This window comes from Aquila chrysaetos, chromosome 18 (assembly GCF_900496995.4).
Source record: "Aquila chrysaetos chrysaetos chromosome 18, bAquChr1.4, whole genome shotgun sequence".
Classification (NCBI taxonomy): Eukaryota; Metazoa; Chordata; class Aves; order Accipitriformes; family Accipitridae; genus Aquila; species Aquila chrysaetos.
In genome coordinates, this window is record NC_044021.1 from 4,126,059 (window position 1) to 4,148,548 (window position 22,490).

The 22,490-nt window shown below is 41.5% G+C and overlaps 1 protein-coding gene across 4 annotated transcripts; it reads left to right on the forward strand.

The window, feature by feature from the left end:
- Window positions 1-38: 38 nt before the first annotated feature.
- On the forward strand, window positions 39-13,956 carry OTULIN (OTU deubiquitinase with linear linkage specificity). Of its 4 annotated transcripts, none has more exons than XM_030042047.2 (8): window positions 39-346; window positions 1,227-1,558; window positions 5,394-5,467; window positions 6,306-6,400; window positions 7,666-7,809; window positions 10,095-10,220; window positions 11,275-11,544; window positions 12,262-13,956. In XM_030042047.2, exons 1-8 carry the CDS (start codon window positions 47-49, stop codon window positions 12,454-12,456), a joined length of 1,536 nt encoding a protein of 511 aa, XP_029897907.2. In that variant the 5' UTR covers window positions 39-46; the 3' UTR covers window positions 12,457-13,956. The 4 variants fall into 4 exon arrangements, with proteins under 4 accessions (XP_029897907.2, XP_040974301.1, XP_029897906.1 ...); XM_030042046.1 differs by having other exon boundaries at window positions 108-346; window positions 1,223-1,558; XM_041118366.1 differs by lacking the exon at window positions 39-346 and adding an exon at window positions 560-1,092 and having other exon boundaries at window positions 1,223-1,558.
- Window positions 13,957-22,490: the final 8,534 nt, after the last annotated feature.

Here is a 22,490-nt window from a genome sequence, read left to right on the forward strand (position 1 = left end):
GACGGCGGCGGGGCAATATTTTTTACACGCCCCCCCCCTCCGGCGCATGCGCGGAAGGCCGTCGCCTGCCGCTGCGCGTACGTACCGACGCAATTTCCGGCGTGATGCCGGCGAGGCGGAAGCGCCGGGGGAGCCGCAGAAGGGCCCGGGGCCGCGGCGATGGCGGAGCCCGGCGCCTGCCGTCCGCCGTTGTAGCCGCGGCCCCTGGTGGGCGGTGAAAGGGCGGCCCGCCGAGCATGAGCGGCGAGCGGCGGGCGGGGAGGGAGGAGGCGGCCTCCTCCGCCTCCTGCGCTCGGCCGGGCGCGGTTGCTGCCGGGGGTCCGGCGGGACGGAGGATGCCGGCAAGGTGAGTGTAGGCCTCGGCTGCCCTGCGCCGTGTGGGTACGGCTGGCGGTCGTGCTGCACGGAGCCCTGGGCCGTCCGTCCGTCCCTGGGGAGCGGGGCTGGGAGCGGCGGGGAGGAGGCGGGCGGCGCTGGTCCAGTGGGGCGGCTCGGTACGGCAGGGCTCGAGTGGGAAGGGAGGGTGATTTCTGGGCGAGAAGGGCTCTGTGGGGAGGCTTTAACCTGAGGGTGGAAAGCGGAATTGTCCAGAGCACGAATGCGGCAGCTGCAAAGCAACCCGTGATTTGGGGGCGGGGGGTGGGGTGTGCATCAGTTTAAGGTAAATATCCCTGAGGCACATCCTAAGCCCTTGGACAGCTTACTAGAATGTGTCGCGGAAGGTCTTGTCTCATCGTAACCTAGAAATCGTATTGGAAGGAACAAAGATTGTGGGTTTTCCATTAAGCGATAGTCCTCACGCGGTGTAAAGTTTTATGGAGCGCCAGGTGAGTTTGTAAAACTGCTTCTCTTGCAGGACTGATACTTGGTTTGTTGGGTTTTCTGCTAATCCTCGTTTTTTTAGGTGATAATGCCCCTTGAGAAGAGCAAGCGTTCGGTCAGGGCGCTAATTCTTGTGCGGGTTGTGTTTGAGGAACTGGCACAGATTAGCCTCAGTAAGAAACGAAATTGGCTTGCCAGGGAGATGAGTGAAAATAGCTTGGGTGCTGTGTTGTCTTACGAAACTATTCTGGATTTTGTTCCTGCTTTTGAATAAGTTAAGTGCCCTCTGAATCCTCAGAATATAACAACATAACTATTGACGTATTGTAATTTTCTTAAAACAGTGGTTTTTTTGTCTTCCATGGGAGATACTCTTCATATATTTCTCCATTCTTCAAAGCCAGGATAATTTTCAAGGGTGGATGACAGAACCAGCCAGCCTTTCTGCAGGTGCAGAACAGACACAGAAAAAAGAGAGCGTTGCCATACAGTTGATGAAGCACGAAAAGGAAGTTGGTGTTCCTTCTAATGAACTTGGTGCAGCAAGCGCAGCTACTGACCAGAAAGAGCAATCTGCATCGGAAATAAGAAGAGACTACGTATACAGCAGTACTGGGAGACCTGAGAAGACGGATATGATTAAATCACTTGTGACAGATCAGGATGCCTCTAGAAATTGTAAACTATATCTACCTGTGTCTAGTAGTTGTTCAGCAATGGAGTCATCTGAGGACAGGTGAGGATTTTTTTTTTTTTTTAATATAGTAACAACTTTTCTATAGAAAGGGAGGGATACTTTCAGTTTGACAAATTGAATTTCTTGGTGTAATTTCATATATGTTGGTGTCTTAGTGAAATAGGTCTAAATGTCAAATCTTAAACTTTGAAGGCCACCTTCGCCCTTTAGATAAATGGTGTATTTTTATAGTTCATTAGTGGTTGTCTTTCCCCATCTAAGGGAATGACTGATGCAACATTAAGCTCTTAAGGGTAGGATGCAGAGCATGGGAAACCAAGAATTGAAGGCAGGTACTCTGGTAGCTTGGTTTTAACCTTGTGAACACTTTGGTAGGTGCAGTGCTGACAAAGGCTTTTTTTAATCCTAACACTTCAGCTTTTTGTTTGTCTGTTTTTTCTAAACCTCCTGCTACAGGCTGATGTAAAAATTCAGTTGTGCGATTCAGATTTGAGAGTAGAAGTCTTTACAAGAATATTTGGGATCTGGAGGAAGAAAAAAAATACGAAGGTTTTAAAAAAAGATATTCGAAACTTCTGAAAACAAAATTAATGCCCATTGAGAGTGGCTTTATGTGGTTGAAGAATACATTAATGAAGTAAGAGAAGAAAGTGATTTCTAATTAATCCTCTTTCTATAGGTAGCCAGTGGACTGTTTTGGATGACATCCAAAATCTACAATAAGTGCTGACTTAGTGAAAAAGTCACTAAAAATAAGTACGTGTTTTCAAGAATGCTTTAAAAACCCTATTTCGTGCTTAAATTACTCTGTAATTTAATTAAATAAGCACTGGCACAATCTAATATGTTAATGAGTTTTTTTTAATATTAACGTACATTTAATATTAATACACAGATACGCTTAATACATATTTATGAGTTTTGTATGTTGGGAAGAGTGTGGTACCTAAGGATCTTTATCCTGAATTTTTAAATTAGCTGCTATTTGGCATACTAATTCTATTTGATCTAATATGCCCTTACATGAACTATTAATAGCAATAAGTTTAGTCTGACATAAAAAAAATTAAGTATTCATCCCTTCATGATAATAAACGGAAGACTTTCAGCATTGTTTTTGCTTTCATATGGTATCTTCAATACCAGGAGTTCTAGTCTTGCAAATCTATTGGTATAAATCTATTTATATTTTTGCCCATAGTCCTTTCCCTTCTTTCCGGCTTAGTTTTGCTTGCTGTCGTCTTAACTTGTTGGGGTTTAGGTTTTTTGGAAGGGTGGGATTTTTTTTGTTTGTTTTTAAAATGCAGGCCTGGGATACTCTTAAAATCTGACATCCTGTTTTGGTTTTTTTTTTTTCCTTCATGTCTTTGGTTCATGAGAATCTGATTTACTAGTTCAACAATTTAAGTGTTTACACACAACACTATGCACTATTTTATTTTTTCTTTTGTGCATAAATTTAATTATTCTTTTCCATCTGTTATTTTATTTACACTCTATTGTCAAATATTAATGTGAAGATTAATGGGGAAAGGCTTTAGTTTCCACATTCTTGTTTCCACAGATTTACTTAACAGTTGCTATGCTAGAACAGTATTAAGATGCACTTTCAACTTTCAAATGAGAGTGCCTGTGCAGATGGATTGCACCTCTTGGCTACCTTGATTTCAGAACAACTCAGTTAAATTGCAGTACTTTGTTTACCCTGGATGCTAATCTGTCAGGTTCTGAATCTATTGGTTCTATTTTGTCAACTCCCAGAAAGAAGGTGGGGTAATATCTGCAGAAGGAACATGACGCTGCTTACTCTACACCAACTCTCTTTTTTCAGCAACCTCACTAGTTTACTAAGTTGAGCACTTTCTCTCTTTGTGCATTATAACTGAAATGTATTTGAGGATGTATCCCAAAGTATCGCATCCCCCTGCCCCACCACCTCCCATGGGATCGCTTGCTGAAGCAGGTTTGTTCACGCTCAGAGGGGAGGCTGTTGCTTTATATTTTGAATACTTAACTTGTAGATGAGCTAGGCTGGAGATTGCTGCTGTCAGATACTGAGGTTTTGGGGTTTTTTTTTCATAGTATTTTCAAGGTTATTAAGTATTCTTGAAACTCTTCACAAACCTTAATGGACCTTAATCTCTGCTGAAAAATAAGATTATGCATGGAAATTAGGGTTTGTCCAGTGCCACGCTGTAACAAGGATAAGGACTTGGGATAAGTATTTCTGTGATTTTTCTCCTCAGCAGGTAGTAATCCATAAATAGACTACTGTGTTTAATATCTACTGCATCTATTATTTCTCTTTTAATTAAGAATTATTTGGTATTGTTATGAATCAGATTTCAGGCAGCTACTTGAGCACTCAGGAAAGCCAGTTTGAAAGTTAAAGGTTTGAAACTTGAGTAAAAACTAAACTGTAGTTTCATATGACTGCATAGTAGATGACAGTTTCCTGGTATTAACCTATATTTGTCTTTATACTAAATTATTTTTTGTTCTCAAGAGAAATATATGCAAATGGGTTAGAAATGTTACTTTTTTAAAGTAAGCTGGTTTTGATATAAAGAAAAAGAAATACAGAGCCACAATTTACCGGTGTATTCTTTCAGCTTTAATGAGAGTAATCTAACTACCAGCTGGCAACATTAAACCCTTTCTTGCAGTCTTCCTAACTGCTTGTCCTCTCTTAGTAGCGTAAGGTGGGGCAGGGTCACTGCCTTAATTTCTTCCTGATCTTTTGCAAGCACACTGTGGTTTGGGGGTTTTTGAGTAATAGATTAGAAGCTACTAATAGTAGTGGGCAATGAATAGTAACCTTACGTGGTTTTTTTTCTGCACATGTAATTTCTTCAAAATACAAACTTTCAATGTAACCTTCTTTTAATGGTAAGCCTATATGATTTACTAATATGTTTGGTGGTGTATGGGTTTTTTTGAAGTATTTTAGCTGTGAAACTGATTTTTAAAGTTTATTTGCTAGATGTAATTATATGACAAATGCCACTCAATCACATTTAAAGGAGTGTGCAATTTACTGTCTGTTTCTGAACGCTGTATGGACCTCCATTCTCAACAGTAATGTTCACACCCTCGCTTTGAGATCTCTTCGTGATAATGCTAGGCTATGCATAGAAACAATATCCTTTTAGGCCATCATTTCCTCCCTCATGGTCATAGCTTGAGTTCAGAATGTCTGTGTATAGGCTCAGATGGGGACATTTGACTCTTAAGACAGTGTATCCTGACTAAAAAGCCTGTATTATTTGAGGAAGAAATGTTTATCTGGATTTCAGTTAGTCTGTAGGCTGCAGTTTGGAGCACGCTTAGAATTTTGTTTTCTTTGAGTTCGTAACATTCAAACCAGCAGCAGATAGCTGGCTACTTTTCATCATGATATTCTGCTCATTACTAGGCAGCTTGCTTAGCCCCAGTAGAGCGTAGATATAAAGCTCTGGCAAGTAATGCATTCTTAGTCGCGTGCATAGGTTGCAGTATTCATATACTCAGCAAATAAAGCATTTTTGCTTGTGTCTTTTGCGAATTCATACTGTAAAATTCACAAATGCAAAGCGACTTTAGTACTCTGTAGTCTCCATACACCCAGAAGAAGAGAAATTCAGGCAGTGATTCATTACCAGTGTGTAGGTGTCATAGATAGGAGAGGGGAAGAGTTGAGAGGTTTTTTTTAAAACTTTTTTTTATTGAGAACTCCTGTTGGTTTTATGAAAATGTGTAAGATGAAAAGCAAATGGAGTCAAAAAAATACTTGGAGAAAGACTTAAGTACTTGCCTGTAGTTGTAAACAGGGGAAAAGGTAAATGTCTACAAGATTTGTGCTGTTACATGAAGTATGTGTTGATTTTTATTGCAGTGAGGAGGACATGTATCGTGATGCAGAAGAAATCGAGAGAGAGAAAGTACTACTTTGTGAGACAAGCTCTTCAGGTACATTTGAACTTTTTTTGGCATTTTAAGTACAATATTACAATTCATTGTAGCACTTAATTTGTGATGATTTGACACCCTTGCTTCCAAGGACTTTTGTGCACAGATGTCTCTGTGTGCAATAGAAGTTATGTATCATGACTGAGTACGTTGTGCGGTTTAATTCTCAAAAAGATCAATTTTACATAAAACTAGTTGCTCTTAATATATTTTTTCCTCCATGTTTCTATAGTTACTTTACAGGAGAATGTGAATCCTTTGGAAAGCAGTCATATAACCTATGTTATGAGTGTTGGCTTGAAAATTACTGATTTATAGTCATTATAGCAGCATCTGTTGCTGGGATCCCTTGATAACCTTAGTGCTATCTGTTTTGGAATGAAGGCTGTTGGGATTCCAAGAGAAAACTGTATTTCTTCTTTCTACCATTTTTTCCTGGCTTATTCAGAAAGATCTATTATCTTTCTCCCTTATTGCCTGGCTGCTGAAAGAAGAAGAGAAACTTTGGTCAAATATTTTTCTGATTGCTAAGAAAATGAAAAGTACTTTACTAATTTCTACTCTTTGCCAATTAATATTTTCCAGAAGAGAGGAGCAGAGTGTTCTTTATTTTGTTGGACTACATCATTATTTTTGTTCACTTGTCATTTTCAGAGCAAGCTGCAGTTTTTTTGTCTCCCATACTAGTAATTACTTAGTAGCTATAGGTTGCGTTGCCAGTCTGGTTTGGCACCAATGTTATTTTAAAGTAATGGAGTGTATTTAGAAATCCAGTGCTTTTTCTATGTTGTTCTGTTTCACAGTGGTCCTTATAATGTTACATATTCTATTTTGACAGAATATAAACTAAGTGTTTCACCTGAAATGGACATCATGGAGTACTGCACAAAAGAATGGAGAGGAAATACACCAGTAGCAAAAAGGATGAGAAAAGTATCGAATTTTGTCGAATTTTGTTGGGCTTTTTGTTTTCATTTGTATGTTTAGTAGGTGATTTCCTATGGGAACAGTCTTTAAAACAGGAAATGCAATAGCAATGTTTCCCAGTGTCTGATCTTAGAAGTGGCTGATAACTGGAAAGTGGTTTTGTTTGTCCTCGTTCAAAATGTGTTTTTTAGTAAGGCCACTTGTTCATAGTGTAGGGTTTTGATTAATACTGTTCTTCATTACTGTTTTCAATTCAAGTTTTAAATTTGATTTATTACCATAAAATGGTAATTTCTGTGGGCTGTTGAAATGGCAGAGCAGATAATCAAACTTTTTGGCAGAAGGCAAATAACTGAAGTTGGTGAATTGCATGATTTTTAAGATGGGGAGCTTTAATGGGTAGGCTCAGTTTTTCTTAAATTTTTCCTGAATTCTTATTTTTTGTAGGTTTTGGACTAGTTTTCTTATATTTATCTTGAGCTACAATGGTAGAAAATAAAGCATAAGGTTGGTTGGGGGTTTTTTGTTGTTTTGGTGTTTCAGCACAATTTGAAAATTTAGTGGTATGTATGAGTAAACCTAAAAAATACTTTCTATAAATCGAAAGATCCATGTGTCACCTTCAAGAGATTAGTAAGACAAATACAGATGCACAGGGCATTGGCTCTTGCTAGGTTAGCTGAAGAGACATACTGAGTTTCGGAAGTTATATTTCAACACTGCTGCTTCTGCTAAAAGCGTATGTATGGGAACAGCAGGGAGGGGACAAATGTGCTGAGGCATGTGTCAAGATATTTCAGTGTAAACGCAAATTTTCCCTGAGGCAAAAACAAACTACATGTGACGCATATTGGGTAAATGGAATGAACTATTGCTGAAACCTCTTGTAAGCATGATACATTTTTAGATTTATAGTCTTGTGTGTATATGTTGGGTTTTTTTTTAAACTTAAGTAGGTTAGCTACCCACATTTCAATGATATTTCTGCGCTGTCATCAAATAAACACCACAACCAATTATCTACTTAGTTTTCTTTGGTTTCTTGTTTGTTATTCAGCAGAACTAAAGGAAGTTTTTTTTCAAAGCATAATTTGTGACAAAAGCATTTGAACTTCCAAAATGGGATAGTGGATCAACCCCCCCCCCCTTTTTTTTTTTTAATAGCATTAGCATTTGGATACTAATATTCTAGTATCTCTTATGATACCAGTGCATGACCTTAAAATGTTTTATTAACGCTTTCATGTTATTTGGATTTTGTGTTTTTCTAGGGATATGAAGCAGTTGCTCAGAAGTTTGCATCTATAAGGAGAGTACGAGGTGACAACTATTGTGCTCTCAGAGCAACTCTTTTCCAGGCACTAAGCCAAGCTAGCCAGTTACCAAGCTGGCTGCAGAGTGAGGATTTTACTATGGTAGGTGTCAGACTCTGATCTTCTGACAGTAAAGGAATGTTGGTTCTAACCTATTTGATAATTTTATGATCTCATTTCTGTATTTTACTATATATGCTCACTTTGCAATATCCCTTGAATTGAGAAGTGGTAGTGTTCAGTTTTGTTGTAGGTTTACAGTGATTCTTTCAACTTGCAACTGAGTCCAGGTCCCCTTAATTTCCAGTTTGTAATGTATGGTACTATACTGCTGACTGTAATGTAACTTGTCTGTCTTCATCTTGCCCTCTTGGTTTCTTCTTAACTGCATGTAATATGGCAGCAAGAGGTTTCCCACAGGACAGCTGGTAGTAACAAAAAATATAGACAGCTTATTCTAAGCACACTTGGAAAAAACCACCAGCTTTTCAAAATTATCATATGTATTCTTGTGTGCCATATATGGTTTCTCTAGAACGTGGATTAACAAATTGGGTGCTGCAGGCTTTTCAGAATGTGTGTATTCCTTGTGTCTTAAATGTTACTTAAAATAAGTGTAAGAACAACTCCAACCTGAGATGAAGAACAGTTCTTATGGGGCACTGATGGATAAGCAAAGCAAGGTGTCCTACTAAGAGTAGAAGAAATATATTCCAGAAATTGTCTTGCGTCAACAAAGTCCATTTGGTGATATCAGTGAACATGGAAGAAACATGTAAGAAGCTGCCTATACAAAAGTGGCCCACTTCAGGGAAGTAAGGTTCCAGTTGTCCAGGTTGCTGCTGGAAGTGTAAATGATGAATGTCTGATGCAGAGTCTGTGTTTTAGGCTAGCAGTCCAGGTAGAATCACACTGCTCTTACTACCTTTTTGTATAACTTCAGAGGTGATCTTAAAATTTATCATTGTGGTCGCTATCATTAAGTAAACGTCTGCTGATATGTTTTTGTAATTGCTGATAAAAATATCTCTGTGAAAAGTTTCTTACTGCACCAGTACTTTTTTAAAAGTTTTCCATTTTATAAAAAAAAATTCTCCCAGCTGACAACCATCGTCACATTATCAGACTATAGAAGATACTTTCCCAGTGCTCCTTTAAAGAACATGCAAACTTTTAAAAATTACATACTTTGCAGTTTTTCATGATGTTCACCTATTTTTTCCTACTGATTTGTAGAGGAAAATGTGTCATATGGTAATTAACATTTTTTGGAAAAAGGTGTACATCTATAAAATGAACTGATTGAAATGATAAATTGTTAATGCATCAAAGCAGAGGGCAGGTAAGAGAAATATGTGTGGCGACAGCTAGCAGTACAACTTTAAGAAAAGTTTTTGGGTTTTTTTGTTTTGTCTTGTTTTTCATTGAAAACAGTGTTTACGTGTGCATTTCTAATTGTAGAAGTTGCTGGAATGTAATCTCTGATTATTTAGTTCTATATGTCCAATTAGCATAGGATACCGGGCAGGGATGGGGGAAGGTCTGTGTATATCTGACAAATACTTGGTTGCCATTGAAGAGGACATACTACTAATTTGATAAAATGTAAACTGGCTGCTAATGGCATACGTGCTGCTCTAGCCAAATATTTAATTCATTGTGAGACACAAGGTTGCTCTTCCAGTTCTAGCAGTAAAATAAGTTAATAAATGAGGGTAAAAAAATAGGCATGCAACTGCCAGGATGTCCTTCAAGAGAAGTGTAAAAGCTCTTACCTGAGCAGGTGTAGCATGCGAGCAGTAAAAGAGGCAGTTCTGAGGCTAAAGTATGATCTGATGCATCAACTAATCCCCAGGCTGCTTTCCTCTTTATCAGAAAACCAGTCCCATAGTGTTTTAATTATGTACCCTGAAAAGAAAACACAGTTTGTGTGTTCTGGACTAAGTAGTTTGCACTCTACGAAGACTTCTGGATTATCTGGTGGATGTCATGTCATCTTTAACCTTCTCCTGGTTCAGGGACACTCTTAAACGTAGTCACTGTCACCTGGTGCTGGAGGGTTTTTTAATTAAAAAAAAAAAAAAAAAATTAAAAAAAAAATAAAGAAAAGCCATGAGTAACTTAGAGTGATTAATTTTTCCAGTGCTTACGTATTGGTTAGATCTAGTAATAGACCACTATTCCAACTGTTATCCAGCAAGTATTATAAAGAGCCAGTTGTGTTCAGTTGTGGTCATCTTAGTACGACATCTGTTCAGAAGAACATAGGAGGGATCGTTTTAAGGTGCAAAATCTTAAATAAATAGATAAAATAATAACATGCAAGTTGGTCGCTTTTCCTTTCAAGGTTTTTGACTTAAGCTGCTGTTTCTTCTCTCAACTTCCAGCTTCCTGAAAACTTGCTGAGCAAATATGACTGGATCAAGCAGTGGCAGCTAAAGCAGAAACTGGGCAGGAAGATGGGGGAAATAAGTGATGAAATTAAAGAATATTTAATACTTCTAAGGAAGAAGGTTAGAAAAGTATTTGTTTATTCTTGGTCACTTGCAAATAAGAAAAATGACAAAGAATTTTGAATGTGGTGAATTTAGCATAAGGATGCTTTCACTAGTGAAAAAAGTCTGTACGTATACTGCAAACCCCCCCCCCCCCCCAAAAAAACCCCAAAACAAATCCAAGAAAAGAACGTCTGTTCAGATCTGTGGGAGTTTTCTGGTCTTCCACTGCTTCCATTAGCCCGATGTTGGAATTAATTTTTGAGCTCTGCAGAAAACTATTAGTTAGACAGGTTTCAGTGAAGAAATTAATGTAACGGAGTAACATTTTGCCTCTGTTATTTCTTGTATTTATTTGAAGAAATGATGTATACGATGGATAAATGCTGTTGCTACCTTGGACAGGTCATGGAAAGAAAAAAAAAAAAAACCCAACCCAGAATAATACTGAAGTAAATTCAAAAGAGTAGTTTTTCTTCCACATTTATATGTTTTTATTCTGGGTTAATGTAACAGGAAAATGTGCCCTTTTGGTGTCGTAGTATATTACCTAGCTCCATCTTCCTCCTCCTTGAAACTCTGGAACCTATTTAAAAACTCTTCAGTTGTTCCTGTCTTACCGTGTATGCATATTCTCTTTCTTGAAGGCTTTTAAGAATACTTTAAAGGCTGCATTCATGCAGTTTCTGAGGGCAGGAATGAAATATGCATTCTGAGTAACTGAAATGTAAAGAATATGAAGGATGTAGGATTTATGATACAGTAAACAAACAGGTTATTATCTTATTGCTTACTGTCCCATGACAATATTTTTTTTGCCACCTTGCAACAGTTTCCAACATCCCCTTCTTTTGCTTTGCTTAAGGACTAATTTAACTCAACTTGACCTTGATAGGACTACAGCTGTGGAAACGTTCCTGAGTGTATTTAAAAGGGCACAAATCCCTTCATAAATTAAATTCTGAGTGCCTGTGCTGTGCATCTGGCAATTCACAAGTGGTTTTTTGCAGGTCTTGCATGGTGAGGGCTATTGATACATGTTGTGTGTGGTGGTGTCTTTTTTTTTTTGTAGTGGAAGAATATAAGTGAAATCAAGGGTCCTATTGAGAAACAAGAAGCTTGTGATAAATTGTTTAAAAATGAAGAGGAGGAGTATAGTCTCTATGAAGCACTGAAATTTTTGATGCTTAACACTGCCATTGAATTATACAATGATGATAAAAATGGAAGGAGAGTTCCTGTCTTCTCATGGTTACTGTTTGCACGGGATACATCTAGCAACCCTTGTCAGTTAATGCATAATCACTTGAATCATATTGGTCACAGCGGAGGCCTTGAACAAGTAAGGAGAGATTGTTTTTACAGTGTTATTTCCCTGTTTGGGACTTTTTCGTTTCAAGTGGTGACTTTTTTGCTGGCTAGTTTAGCCAATAAGTAATGTTGTATATTTTTGTGCTGACTGGATTTATTTATTTTGGTAATATTCTTTGTAGATTGTTATTTAGAACAGGATATGCTTGCCACTGTAGTAGACAAGAGACTTTCCAGCTTCTTTCTCTGAATTCTGTCTGGTATCAACAGCCTTTGTAAGGGCTTTCAGTCTGCTTCTTACTTGGCCAGGGAGTTCAGAGTATCCTTTAAGAGAGAAAGGATCAGTGCCTGAAACCTGTTCTTGTTGGGTTTAGTGACTTAATGGGATGAATACTGATGTGAGAGAACGTCTTTCCTACCTGTTTGTGGCAGTAGGGAAGTGGGATTCTCTGAATAAAGTAGCTTTTCTTTAGGACTAATATCCTACTATGCCATTGTTGGGTCTGAAGAGCTCCATGTTGAAGGCATGGTATCTTAGAGGTGTTTGAGTAGCAAGTTAAGAATGGCTTGAATGATTGAGACGCTGAACTGGAGATGCTCATGTATATGCATTCTCATTTACTTTTCTGCATATTTTTTCTTTGAAAAATTACATCTGATAGGTATTAGTTTAGTATTTTTATGAGAAATATCTTGTAAAAGGTATGTTTAATTTTACATGTTGTATTTCTGCTTTTTTCCAATGTAGGTGGAAATGTTCCTCCTCGCTTATGCTCTGCAGTATACCATCCAAGTGTATCGATTGTATAAATACAGTACTGATGAATTCATCACACTTTATCCCAATGAACCGGAGGAGGACTGGCCTGTGGTGACTCTCATAACTGAAGATGACAGACATTACAATATTCCAGTCAGAATGTGCCAAGAGACTATGCTGTAAACAAGTGATTTTTAGCAGACAAACCGATGCTGCTTATTGAGGTTTCCAGTGCTATTTTGAAGCAGGACAATGATGAAATCTGCATTACTAAATCTACAACAACTTGAAATCCATGTTTTAGAAGTTTACATCTGAACTAATATATCAAATAGGTACTAGCTTAAAGAGTAAAAATTTTGCAAGTATGGCTTTTGTTGCCCGGGAAAAAAAAAAAAAGGAAACTTCTGCAATCCTTTTTTTTGGAAAGGCTTACTCTAAATAGGAATGCAAAAACTATAGATTTCCTTCTTTTAAGAAGATAGGTGAGGCTCTGTAGTAAGACATGAGCTGACTTTCTGCTCCCTGAAATGATGAGATAATGATGAATTGAAATTTCTGGAAAAGTAAGCTGGCAGTGTCCTGAGTGATATTTGTAATGCTGTTTAGAAGCAATTTGTACAAATTTTGGGTCTCAGGAAACAATATAATTGTTTTGCAGTTGGAATTTAATGCCTCCATGGTTTATGCTATAAGAGAGATGTTATTTAAAGTTTTCTAATGCTTTCGGGTTTTTTCTGACATGACTATCTCCTATTTAGATCCAGCCAGTCATCTGTTACACTGGAATTAAAGAGCTCTTCCCCTTTCAACCCCTTGAGAGCATCATGGCAAAGAGGCTTGATAGTAAGGGAGTATAAAAGTTGTTTGTTAGTAGGTTACAAATTCAAAACCTACACAGAATTCCCTCTTCAGTTGCGATAGCTGGTACGAGATAACCATGTGCCCGCTAACTTCCATGCGTGTTCATATTGCTGTTCCTGTAAGGTTTAATCCTCGCTTGCAGCTGCTGTGGAGAACATCAGGATTTTAATTTGTCCGGGGAGTGCAGTAGATGGAAGTAAACTTCTGGTGCAACTTCTCCGCTCTTGGGAGGAGTATGTGGGAGGTTCTCTTTCTGTTTAGAATTATTCATTATGCTTTAAGTTGAAGGAATACAGAATATTTCAGATGCTGGGAGTGCTGACATACCAAAAAAAAAAAAAAAAAAAAAAATAAAACCTTCACCTTTTAGCTTAAAGTGGAAGTATGTCCTACAGATGAGTCTGGGAACAAGAGACTGAAGGTTGATTTAAAGGAAATGCTGGTCATAGACAGATCACTTGGCTTTTCTTGGAAGCCCTTCTTGTATAAAAGGGATAAGATTATAAAAACTACTTTTCATTCAAATATTCTGGAGGAAATGACATGCAAAACTTCTGGCATGCAAAACTTCAAATTCTCCTGGTTTGTTCTACTTAAAATTAATTTGTTAACTTTTCTGTTATTGTGAAAGGTAATTACACAATGAGAATGTGTATTTACTATGTTCTAAAACGTGTTTTAGACCCATCTTCGTGAGGTCTGTCATGTACTCAGTGTTACACTTACCATGTCTGCCTTTTAAAACAACTAGGTTGATCTGTTACTGAAAATTTTCTGGGAGCTACAAGGTAATGAAAAATAAACCAATTCATCTGGCAATATTTTGTTTCTTGTTTTATGGCCTGTTTTCTCTCTAGCTTTATATTTTTGAGTTTTTAATTTTGAAATCCTTATTCAAGTTAGTGAAAGCTGCGAAGCATAGTAACCTATGTAAAACAAGTAATTATGGGCTTGCTGCTTGCACATGGACAGCAAAAAAAATTTCCCTGAGTTACTGTTATCCAAGTAACGCTGAAGGGGAAAGAAAAATAAGTAACTTTTGCAACTCACTGAACTCTTCTATCAGAGGTGTACTTTTGATTTAAATAACTGGAATTATTTAAGCCTTGATGTCTTCTAATTGTGATATATTCTCGAGATTAAAACTTAACACCTCTTTGAAAAAGGCATCTTTTGTCATACATTTAGAGCAGTGGCTCTGAATGTATGACAAAAGCCTCTAAAGCAGAGGCTTTTTAGGGGCTGAGTTTGCAGCCATTAGGTATGGAAACAATTCACATAGCTTGTATGTTGAACTGAGAAGCGCAGGACTAAGCACAAGGTATGTGTATGCCTTACATCACGTATTGTTCCTGCAGAAGTTGAGTAACAAACAGTAGAAAAACTGATGTTGCTTTGTATTTTCCATCCGTGTTTTGGAGATAAGGAATGAGTCTGTACTGTGGTGTGCAGTATATTGATTTGACTTCATTTTTAAAACATAAAATTGACAGCTGACAGTTTTTAATCTAGACTTATACAATGGATAAATAACTGCTTTTCTGTTGGGTCCGCACTCCCCCGTATTCTACTGGATAAACTGAAAGAGTCTGTAAATTAAATGAAGTGGAAGCGAGGGATGGAAGAGGAGGAGGAATAGAGGTCAAATCAATTCTGCCCCCCACCCCGATGTCCATGAGTCTTAACAGGTGAATAAATTTATAATAGCTGCTGTACTTCAGGATCAGTGTACTAAAGGAAGCAGATGCTTTACTCAACACCTGACATACTTTGCCAGGTACAGTCCAGATTTTTAATACTGTAATACGTGAGCTCCTAGGAGTCAGTAGAGATAAAGTTTACTCTAGCTGTTGTACTTGGTGTGCTTTTTGTGCAAAAAACCGTCCACTTTAGGCCCATCTTTTTTATTATCCCTACTTTAACATCATTGTTACATCCAACTTCTGCCCCCCCTGTATGCTTTTTGGAGAAGGAGGCGGTGTGTGTTCATTGTGTTCTTCAGAACCATTTTAGCATACTTCCAGGTATTAAATAGAAACATCCTGCTTTCTATTGTAGTGCTTTGACTTGAGCTATCCGATTGCTTTTTAAAAGCATTTAAGTGTGTATTTTCCACTAAAAGCAGTTGCGGTCTACACAAAGCTTTTCTTTGGCCTTTCTTTGATCTCCTAGTAAGAAAGATGTTTCGAAGTTAGTGGATACTTGCCCTCCCGCTTCCTTTCTGTTGTTGGAAGCGTACAGCAGAAGTTCCGTGTGTGGAGGAAAAGAGGTTCAGGTGATCTTGCTGGGCTGGGACGAGGGGAACAAAATCGCGTTGTACCACGTGGGAATAGTTGGCTGTGGGTAGAGATGTGCTGAGCTGGAGCTGCGGCGGGCAAGGTAGCAAAGCTTAGGCAGGGTACGGCTCCGAGAAGTTGTGCTGGAACCAGCGTGGTGGTGTCCTGTGGGAGCTCACCCCATAACCTGGCTGGCTGGGGAGATGTGGGTGTGTTCGGTTCAGGACTGTAACTTTATTCGGATAGTTGAGTCAAAGCTTGACCAAATCTCAGCGAAGTTTATTTTTATGTGACCACGACAGCCCCGTCATCAAAAACTAGGGAAGGAAGGCAAAGAGCAAGGTGGGAACTTGTATCATCTCGCCAGAATGGTGGATGTGGTCATATATCCCGTTTTAGGTCTTCGAGGAGGCAGGGAGAGGGAGCTCTTGCATTGTGTATTGAGTGCAGGGCTTGATTCGTGATCTCATGTCCCTAATATTTAATAGTGTCGGTTGTGCAGCCCCTGCATCTTGTTGTCTTCTGGACATAATTGCCATTTGTTCTCCCAGCACCCTAGCTGGCAGGATAGGACCAAGAATGTTTGAAGATGGCCAAATGTACTTCATGAATACTCCCTTTTTTGGTAACGGTGGAAGACGACATTCTGGAAGCTTGCTGCTGGATGAATAATTGTGCTATGACATCGACCAGTGTCCTTCAAGCCGGACAGATTCAAAGAATATTTCCATTTATAAATATTTCTTGAGGAGGAGAACCTCAACCTCTGAGAAATGGGAAGGAAATGTTATTAATTCCACAGAGCTGGAAGTGACGTAGGGAAGGTTTAGCGTGGTAGAGGCCTCTTGGGGAAGGTGGTTCTCCAGTCCCTTTTCCCCAGAGCACTCATTTCTGCATGGGTACTGACGAGTTGCCCTTACTATTTAAGTCAGTGGGATGGCAAAAACCCACCCCGAGATGTACTGAGCCATTGAAGAATTACTCAGTACTGACTAAAACCAGTTTGAGCAGGGCTGGCAGGTGAATACGGTGGCATGCTGAGGAAGGAGTGGCACATCGAATGTGATCACCAGCTGTCTCCTCCAGAGGATTGTTTGCCCAATTTGCCCCTTTTTGGAATTGTGGGGTTTGGGGTTGTTTTTTTAGACACCTGCCCACCAGGTGTGATGGGTTGACCCTGGCTGGTTGCCAGGTGCCCACCAAAGCCGTTCTATCACTCCCCCTCCTCAGCTGGACAGGGGAGAGAAAATATAACAAAGAGCTTGTGGGTCGAGATAAGGACAGGAGAGATATCACTCATCACTTACCGTCACGGGCAAAACAGACTCAACTTGGGGAAATTAACTCACTTTATTACAAATCAACCAGAGTAGGGTAATGAGAAAAAACCCGAATCTCAGAACACCTTCCCTCCACCCCTCCCTTCTTCCCGGGCACAACTTCACTCCCGGCTTCTCTACCACCCCCCCCAGCGGCACAGGGGGAACGGGGATGGGGTTTACGGTCAGTTCATCACACGTTGTTTTCTGCCGCTTCATCCTCCTCAGGGGGAGGACTCATCACACTCTTCCCTGCTCCAACGTGGGGTCCCTCCCACGGGAGACAGTCCTCCACGAACTTCTCCAACGTGTGTCCTTCCCACGGGCTGCAGTTCTTCACGAACTGCTCCAGCATGGGTCCTTTCCACGGTGTGCAGTCCTTCAGGAGCACACTGCTCCAGCGTGGGTCCCCCACGGGATCACAAGTCCTGCCAGAAAACCTGCTCCGTGGGCTCCTCTCTCCACAGATCCGCAGGTCCTGCCAGGAGCCTGCTCCAGCGCAGGGTTCCCACGGGGTCACAGCCTCCTTCGGGAAACCCACCTGCTCCGGCGTGGGGTCCTCCACAGGCTACAGGTGGAGATCTGCTCCACCGTGGACCTCCCTGGGCTGCAGGGGGACAGCCTGCCTCACCAAGGTCTTCCCCACGGGCTGCAGGGGAATCTCTGCTCCGGCGCCTGGAGCATCTCCTCCCCCTCCTTCTTCACTGACCTGGGGGGCTGCAGGGCTGTTTCTCTTACATGTTCTCACTCCTCTCTCCGGCTGCCGAATCTGCCTGTCCCAACTTTTTTCCTTCTTAAAAATGTTATCACAGAGGCGTTACCGCTATCACTGATTGGCTCGGCCTTGGCCGGCGGCAGGTCCATCTTAGAGCCGGCTGGTATTGGCTCTCTCTCGAACACAGGGGAAACTTCCAGCAACTTCTTACAGAAGCCACCCCTGTAACCCCCCCCGCTACCAAAACCTTGCCAGCAAAACCAATACACCAGGTCTTTGAGGTGATAGGTTTCCTTTGGGCTATTGCAGCAGGCAGGGACTGCAGTAGGTAGCCTCTGCATGTGCTCTTCGGTGTCAAGCTTTCAGTCTGACAAAAAAAAAAATTTTTTTTTTTTTTGATTGAAAAACCCCAAACTCCTCATTTTATAGAAATTATGTTGTTATTACGTAGGCTGAATGTGGTAGGTACTTTTTTTCCCTCTCTCTTACCTTTCTAGAGTCAGATAATTCTGCAAGTGTTTGCAGTTTGGTGGGATGGGACAGAATTTAGACAGTCCTTGTTAGATCTGTTGTTCACCCACCCACCCATCTTGTATTAAGAAAAAAAGAAAAGCTGCTGCAATAATTATGAAACTAGTATCATCCTTCTCGAACAGTCTTGTTGTGTTTCACAGAACATTTCGCTGGAAACGTTCCCTTCGTAGCCTACAGCTGACCCCCGGTCCGAGCTGTTGGTGTTTTACCTCGGGGTAAACTCGGAGCCCTTCCTTCCCAAGCGCCAGCGAGGGGATCTGCTGACTCGTCGCTTCACCTGGGTACTCCAGCAAACGCAACCCGCGTTTAGGGTACGTAAATAACAGTTACGCTTAGTAAATATAGTCCGACCAACAAGCTTTTCCTTCTGATCCAGTGATCTCAAAAGATCACGGTTTAGCAGCATCAGCTTACCTTTATAGACTCGTGTGAAGGGATATATTAGTTAAAAGTAATAGTGCATAGGTAGGTGAAAGACATTTTGAAGATGTGTGGAATACTGTGAAATGAAGTGTTAAGGGACTTGAGATTTTTGATATCTTTAATTTTTTAATCTTTTTGAGTATCAAGTAGTTCACCTGTTTATACCTTGAATAAGAATCTGTTAGTAGGTGCGGAAACTTGTAGCAAGCCCTCTCTTTGGTTTCTGAAGTATCTGGTTTTGTTTAGGTATTCATCCAAACCTTCAGGTGATGTATTGACGCATTTGAGTCTTCACAGCCAGAATATTTTCTGTAAGAATTAGAAGTTTAGCTGAGACATGCTGTGCAAATCCTGAGCAGCGTTTCTAGGATAGCTTACTCTACACAAACACGAGGCTATATAGTGTCAAGAATAATGTGTGTTGAGAAATGGTGAGGTTGGATTCTTGGATCGTCCAAGAGCAAATCAAATAACTTTTAAAATGTATAAACTGGTTAGTTTCTAACCACGTTTGCAGGTGCACAAAGCATATTCTATTTCTACTGTCCTTATTATAGAGGGCAAAAACCCAGTTCTAGTCACAGATGTTTTATAAAGATTTAAAGTGCTTAGAAAAACAGAATAAACGTGATAATAATCTTCTACTACTGCCTATACTGTTGTTCCTGAACTGCTGAGATGACAAAAATTATTTCTACCTGAAAGAAATGTATTCAGTGTAAAACACTGCATCCGTAGAGTAATGGATATAACTGTAACAGGCTATGTCTGTAGAGGTGGAGTACTTGCTGGACTGCTACTCTCTTCATGTTTTTGAATGTTTTCTGCATCATAAGATTTTTTTCTTTTTTTTTTTTCATGAAATGTTAAGAGAAATAATAAATTATATTGAGCAAGGGGGATGTACAGGATGGGCCATAAATCTGCAAACTGCAGCTGTTTCACTCAAACTCTTTCGCAAGGCCCCTTCTTTGAGTGGATTTTTTTTTTTTTTTTAAACATTGTGTAAAATTTTGGCATTTGTTTTACAGCAGATGATCTGGATGTTTTGCTCAAAGAGTGGTTATGCAGAGCTGAAAGTAAGAGCTTTGGGTGAGAGCCTGCTTCTTGCCGCTTCTAGGCAGGTTCATCTCTCGCTGCCAGAGTTGGGCTTCTGTGCCAAGGTGTAACGAACTGCATCACGAGTGCGCTTGCATTTTAGAGGACTGTGTTCCTTTCAGCAAGCCAGCAAGCAGGAGTTAACAGCAGTTTCTGTTCTCTCACCTGAGCGTGTCTTTTGAATTTATGTTGTTGAGGGGGGCAGAAGAATCAATAATAAAATTTCTTTGGGGGTCATCGCTGAGCTGCTTGGCTAATAGGGTTGAAAAGAAAAAGGGCAAGGGATTTTTACAACTAAACCAAGAAAACCCCCAAACTTCAGCGAGTTAACAGTTTATTTCCCTTGCATTAAATAGCACTTGCACAGTGGCAGGCCGTGCCGTCTCCTGCTGTGTGCCTCAGACTCTCGTCTTCCATTCAGGCCCCCTAAGATCGTCCCCAGAAAACACCCAGCTGGAGCGTCACCGGCCTCCTGCACCTCTGCAGGTATTGCCACAGGGGGCTGGCACACGGGGCTTATGTACCAGCTTTTTGTGCCTAATAGTGATGTTACTTTTAGACTATGAAGTGGTTCCATGGTGCTCATTTACTGATGAGCCCCTCTGTAGAGCTCTCTGCGCTCAGACGTGCTGGGTTTTGTCTCATCAAACCACGCTACAAACAAAAAAAACCTCTTTTAATTACAGAAAAATAAGTGAGTGCCTTTTTAAAGGTAGTAGGTGATTGGAACCATTATTTTAAAAAAAAAAAAAAAAAAAAGTTAAGTTGGAGCAATGCGTAGGGCTGTTTAAAGCAAATCTGCGATGGCTTCCACAGTCACCTGGTTTGTAAGACACCCAGATGAAAGGTCCAGGTGTTACTACATCCCCCATCACCCCACCCCATGGATATAAGAGGGAATATTATAAAAAAGGAAATAACGGTGTGAAATTTCCTTCGAGGAACCGGGATAAAAGGTGTAGGAGCTGCGGCTGTGAAGGCGTTCCCGCTGCAGCGCGGGGGCTACGTTGTCATCGGTGGGGCTTGCCGCCGAAACACCTGGTTCTTCAAAGAAATGCTGCGCTGGATGATGTGTGAGTTAACTACCCGCTCGCGGTAAGGTGGGCTCGGCACCGAGCAATCCGTTTTGGCTGTCGGTTGGCTCCAGCTGCTGGGAAAATGCTCCTCTGCCCGTGAGACGGGGGAAGATGCCGTACCTTTTAGGTCTCCCGGAGGAGGGAGGCTGGCTTCGCACAGCTACGGAAGAGCCTGGGCAGAGAGTTAATTACTGCTTGGCCGTCTTCTGGGCGGTATCGTCCTCGGCAGCCGCTCGTAGGCTTTGCCTTTCCTCCCTGCGGGTCTCTCTGCCCCGTCGCAGGGACTGGAGAGCGTTTGCCGTGCTCGCCCGACACCTCACTTGGAAGTGCCCTTACAGGCGAGCCCAGCCGAAAAATGTCGGCGGTGCTTCTGCTCCCTTTGTGCCGTACCTCTGTTGGTTTCAGGGTTTTTTTGCCCGTCTGTGGTAACGAGCCCTTTTCCCCCGCCTTTATCATTGGTTATTAGACACGAAAGCAAATGGTGTGCAGTACCGTCTGCGAGCGGGAGGGTTTCTGTCTGTGGTTGAGCACTCTCTTGGCTGAGGTCCGTGTGTGCTCTTTGGGGAAATAAACTGGATTATATTTCGGTATACCTCATCGCGGGAAGAGCCGGTTGTCCTCGTTACTGGTGGAGGAGGCTCAGAGGAGGGTCTGCTGATGGGAAGGAGGGAGGGAAGGAAGACTTTCGAGACTACAGGCAAAGAAGGTGAATTAATAATGCTGTTTGCCACCGGACTGCACGCCTTACTTTTTACTCGCTTGCAATCTGGCCCTTTCTTGCTTAGGGAGAGAGAAATAAAGCCTATGCGGTCCCTGAAAGAGAAAGCTTAGTTTGAGAAAGCCAAAGTCACCCCGTGTGACTCCGTTTACACTTTTTGGCCTCGCTCAATCTGCCCAAAATGAAGCAGCGCGGCAGTGATCCTCACACCTCTTTCCAAACAGGCTCTGGCTCGCTTGCCCCTGCCCTCGAGAGCGGCAGGCACAAAGGCAGTATCTTTTTCTGAGCCCTATCTGAGCCCCTTCCTTTTTTTTTTTTTTTTTTTTTTTTCCTTCCCCTTTCTTATTTTTTTAGCACGGCTTCCCGCCAGGCCGGCGCTCTCGGCAGGGAGAGCTGGGCAAGGTCAGGCCGCGCTCTTTGCAAGCGGCCATGGGAAGGCAGCGGCGGGTGCCAGCAGCTAACGAGGTAGACACCCTAATTATGTTCTCGGCCCCGCTCGACATTCCTATTCTTGGGCAGGAAGGTGACCAGACGTGAGCCGACCCTTCCTCCAGCCGTGGCTGGAGAGCGGGCAGGGGGAGCCGGTTTGGGGGCAGCCCCGCAGCGAGGGCCAGGAGAAACAGCTGCCGTTCCCAGCCCCGTCACAGGGAAGCCGGTATGGGAGGAGGTCGTTTTGTAGGCTGGAGAAGCCGGACTCTCCCCGAGAGCATCGTCTGGATCTCTGCTGTGGGCCGGCGCGAGGAGAGCTGGGGCAGCAGGGTCCCGGAGGGGTCGGGCACGGGTATGAGCAAAGCCCTGCTCTAGGGCTCCTCTCCCCGACCTTGTTAAAACCAGTGGGTGCGCAAGTGTCCCATCAGGAGGGAGAGTTAAGGCTGTGGTCCCATAGTCAGCCTTCTCCCTGGCTCTGGGTGGCACGGATTCGGTCATTCGGGAGCACCCAAGGGACACCCGAGTTGTTCAAAATCAACCACTAAACTGTTTCAGTTGAGGAATGTTTTCACAGCTTCGGAAGAACAGCTTTGGTGGCTTGCCAGATGGATGGAGGAAGCGTCCTCTCATGACATTTGAGTTTGCCCTGGCCTGATGAGAATAACGCTCTCCTCCTAAGTACTGTCTATTTAACGGGAATGATAAAAGTTTTAGATTTGGTGTGGAAAAAGTATTCTGACTACGGTATTTCCGTATCAACAACAC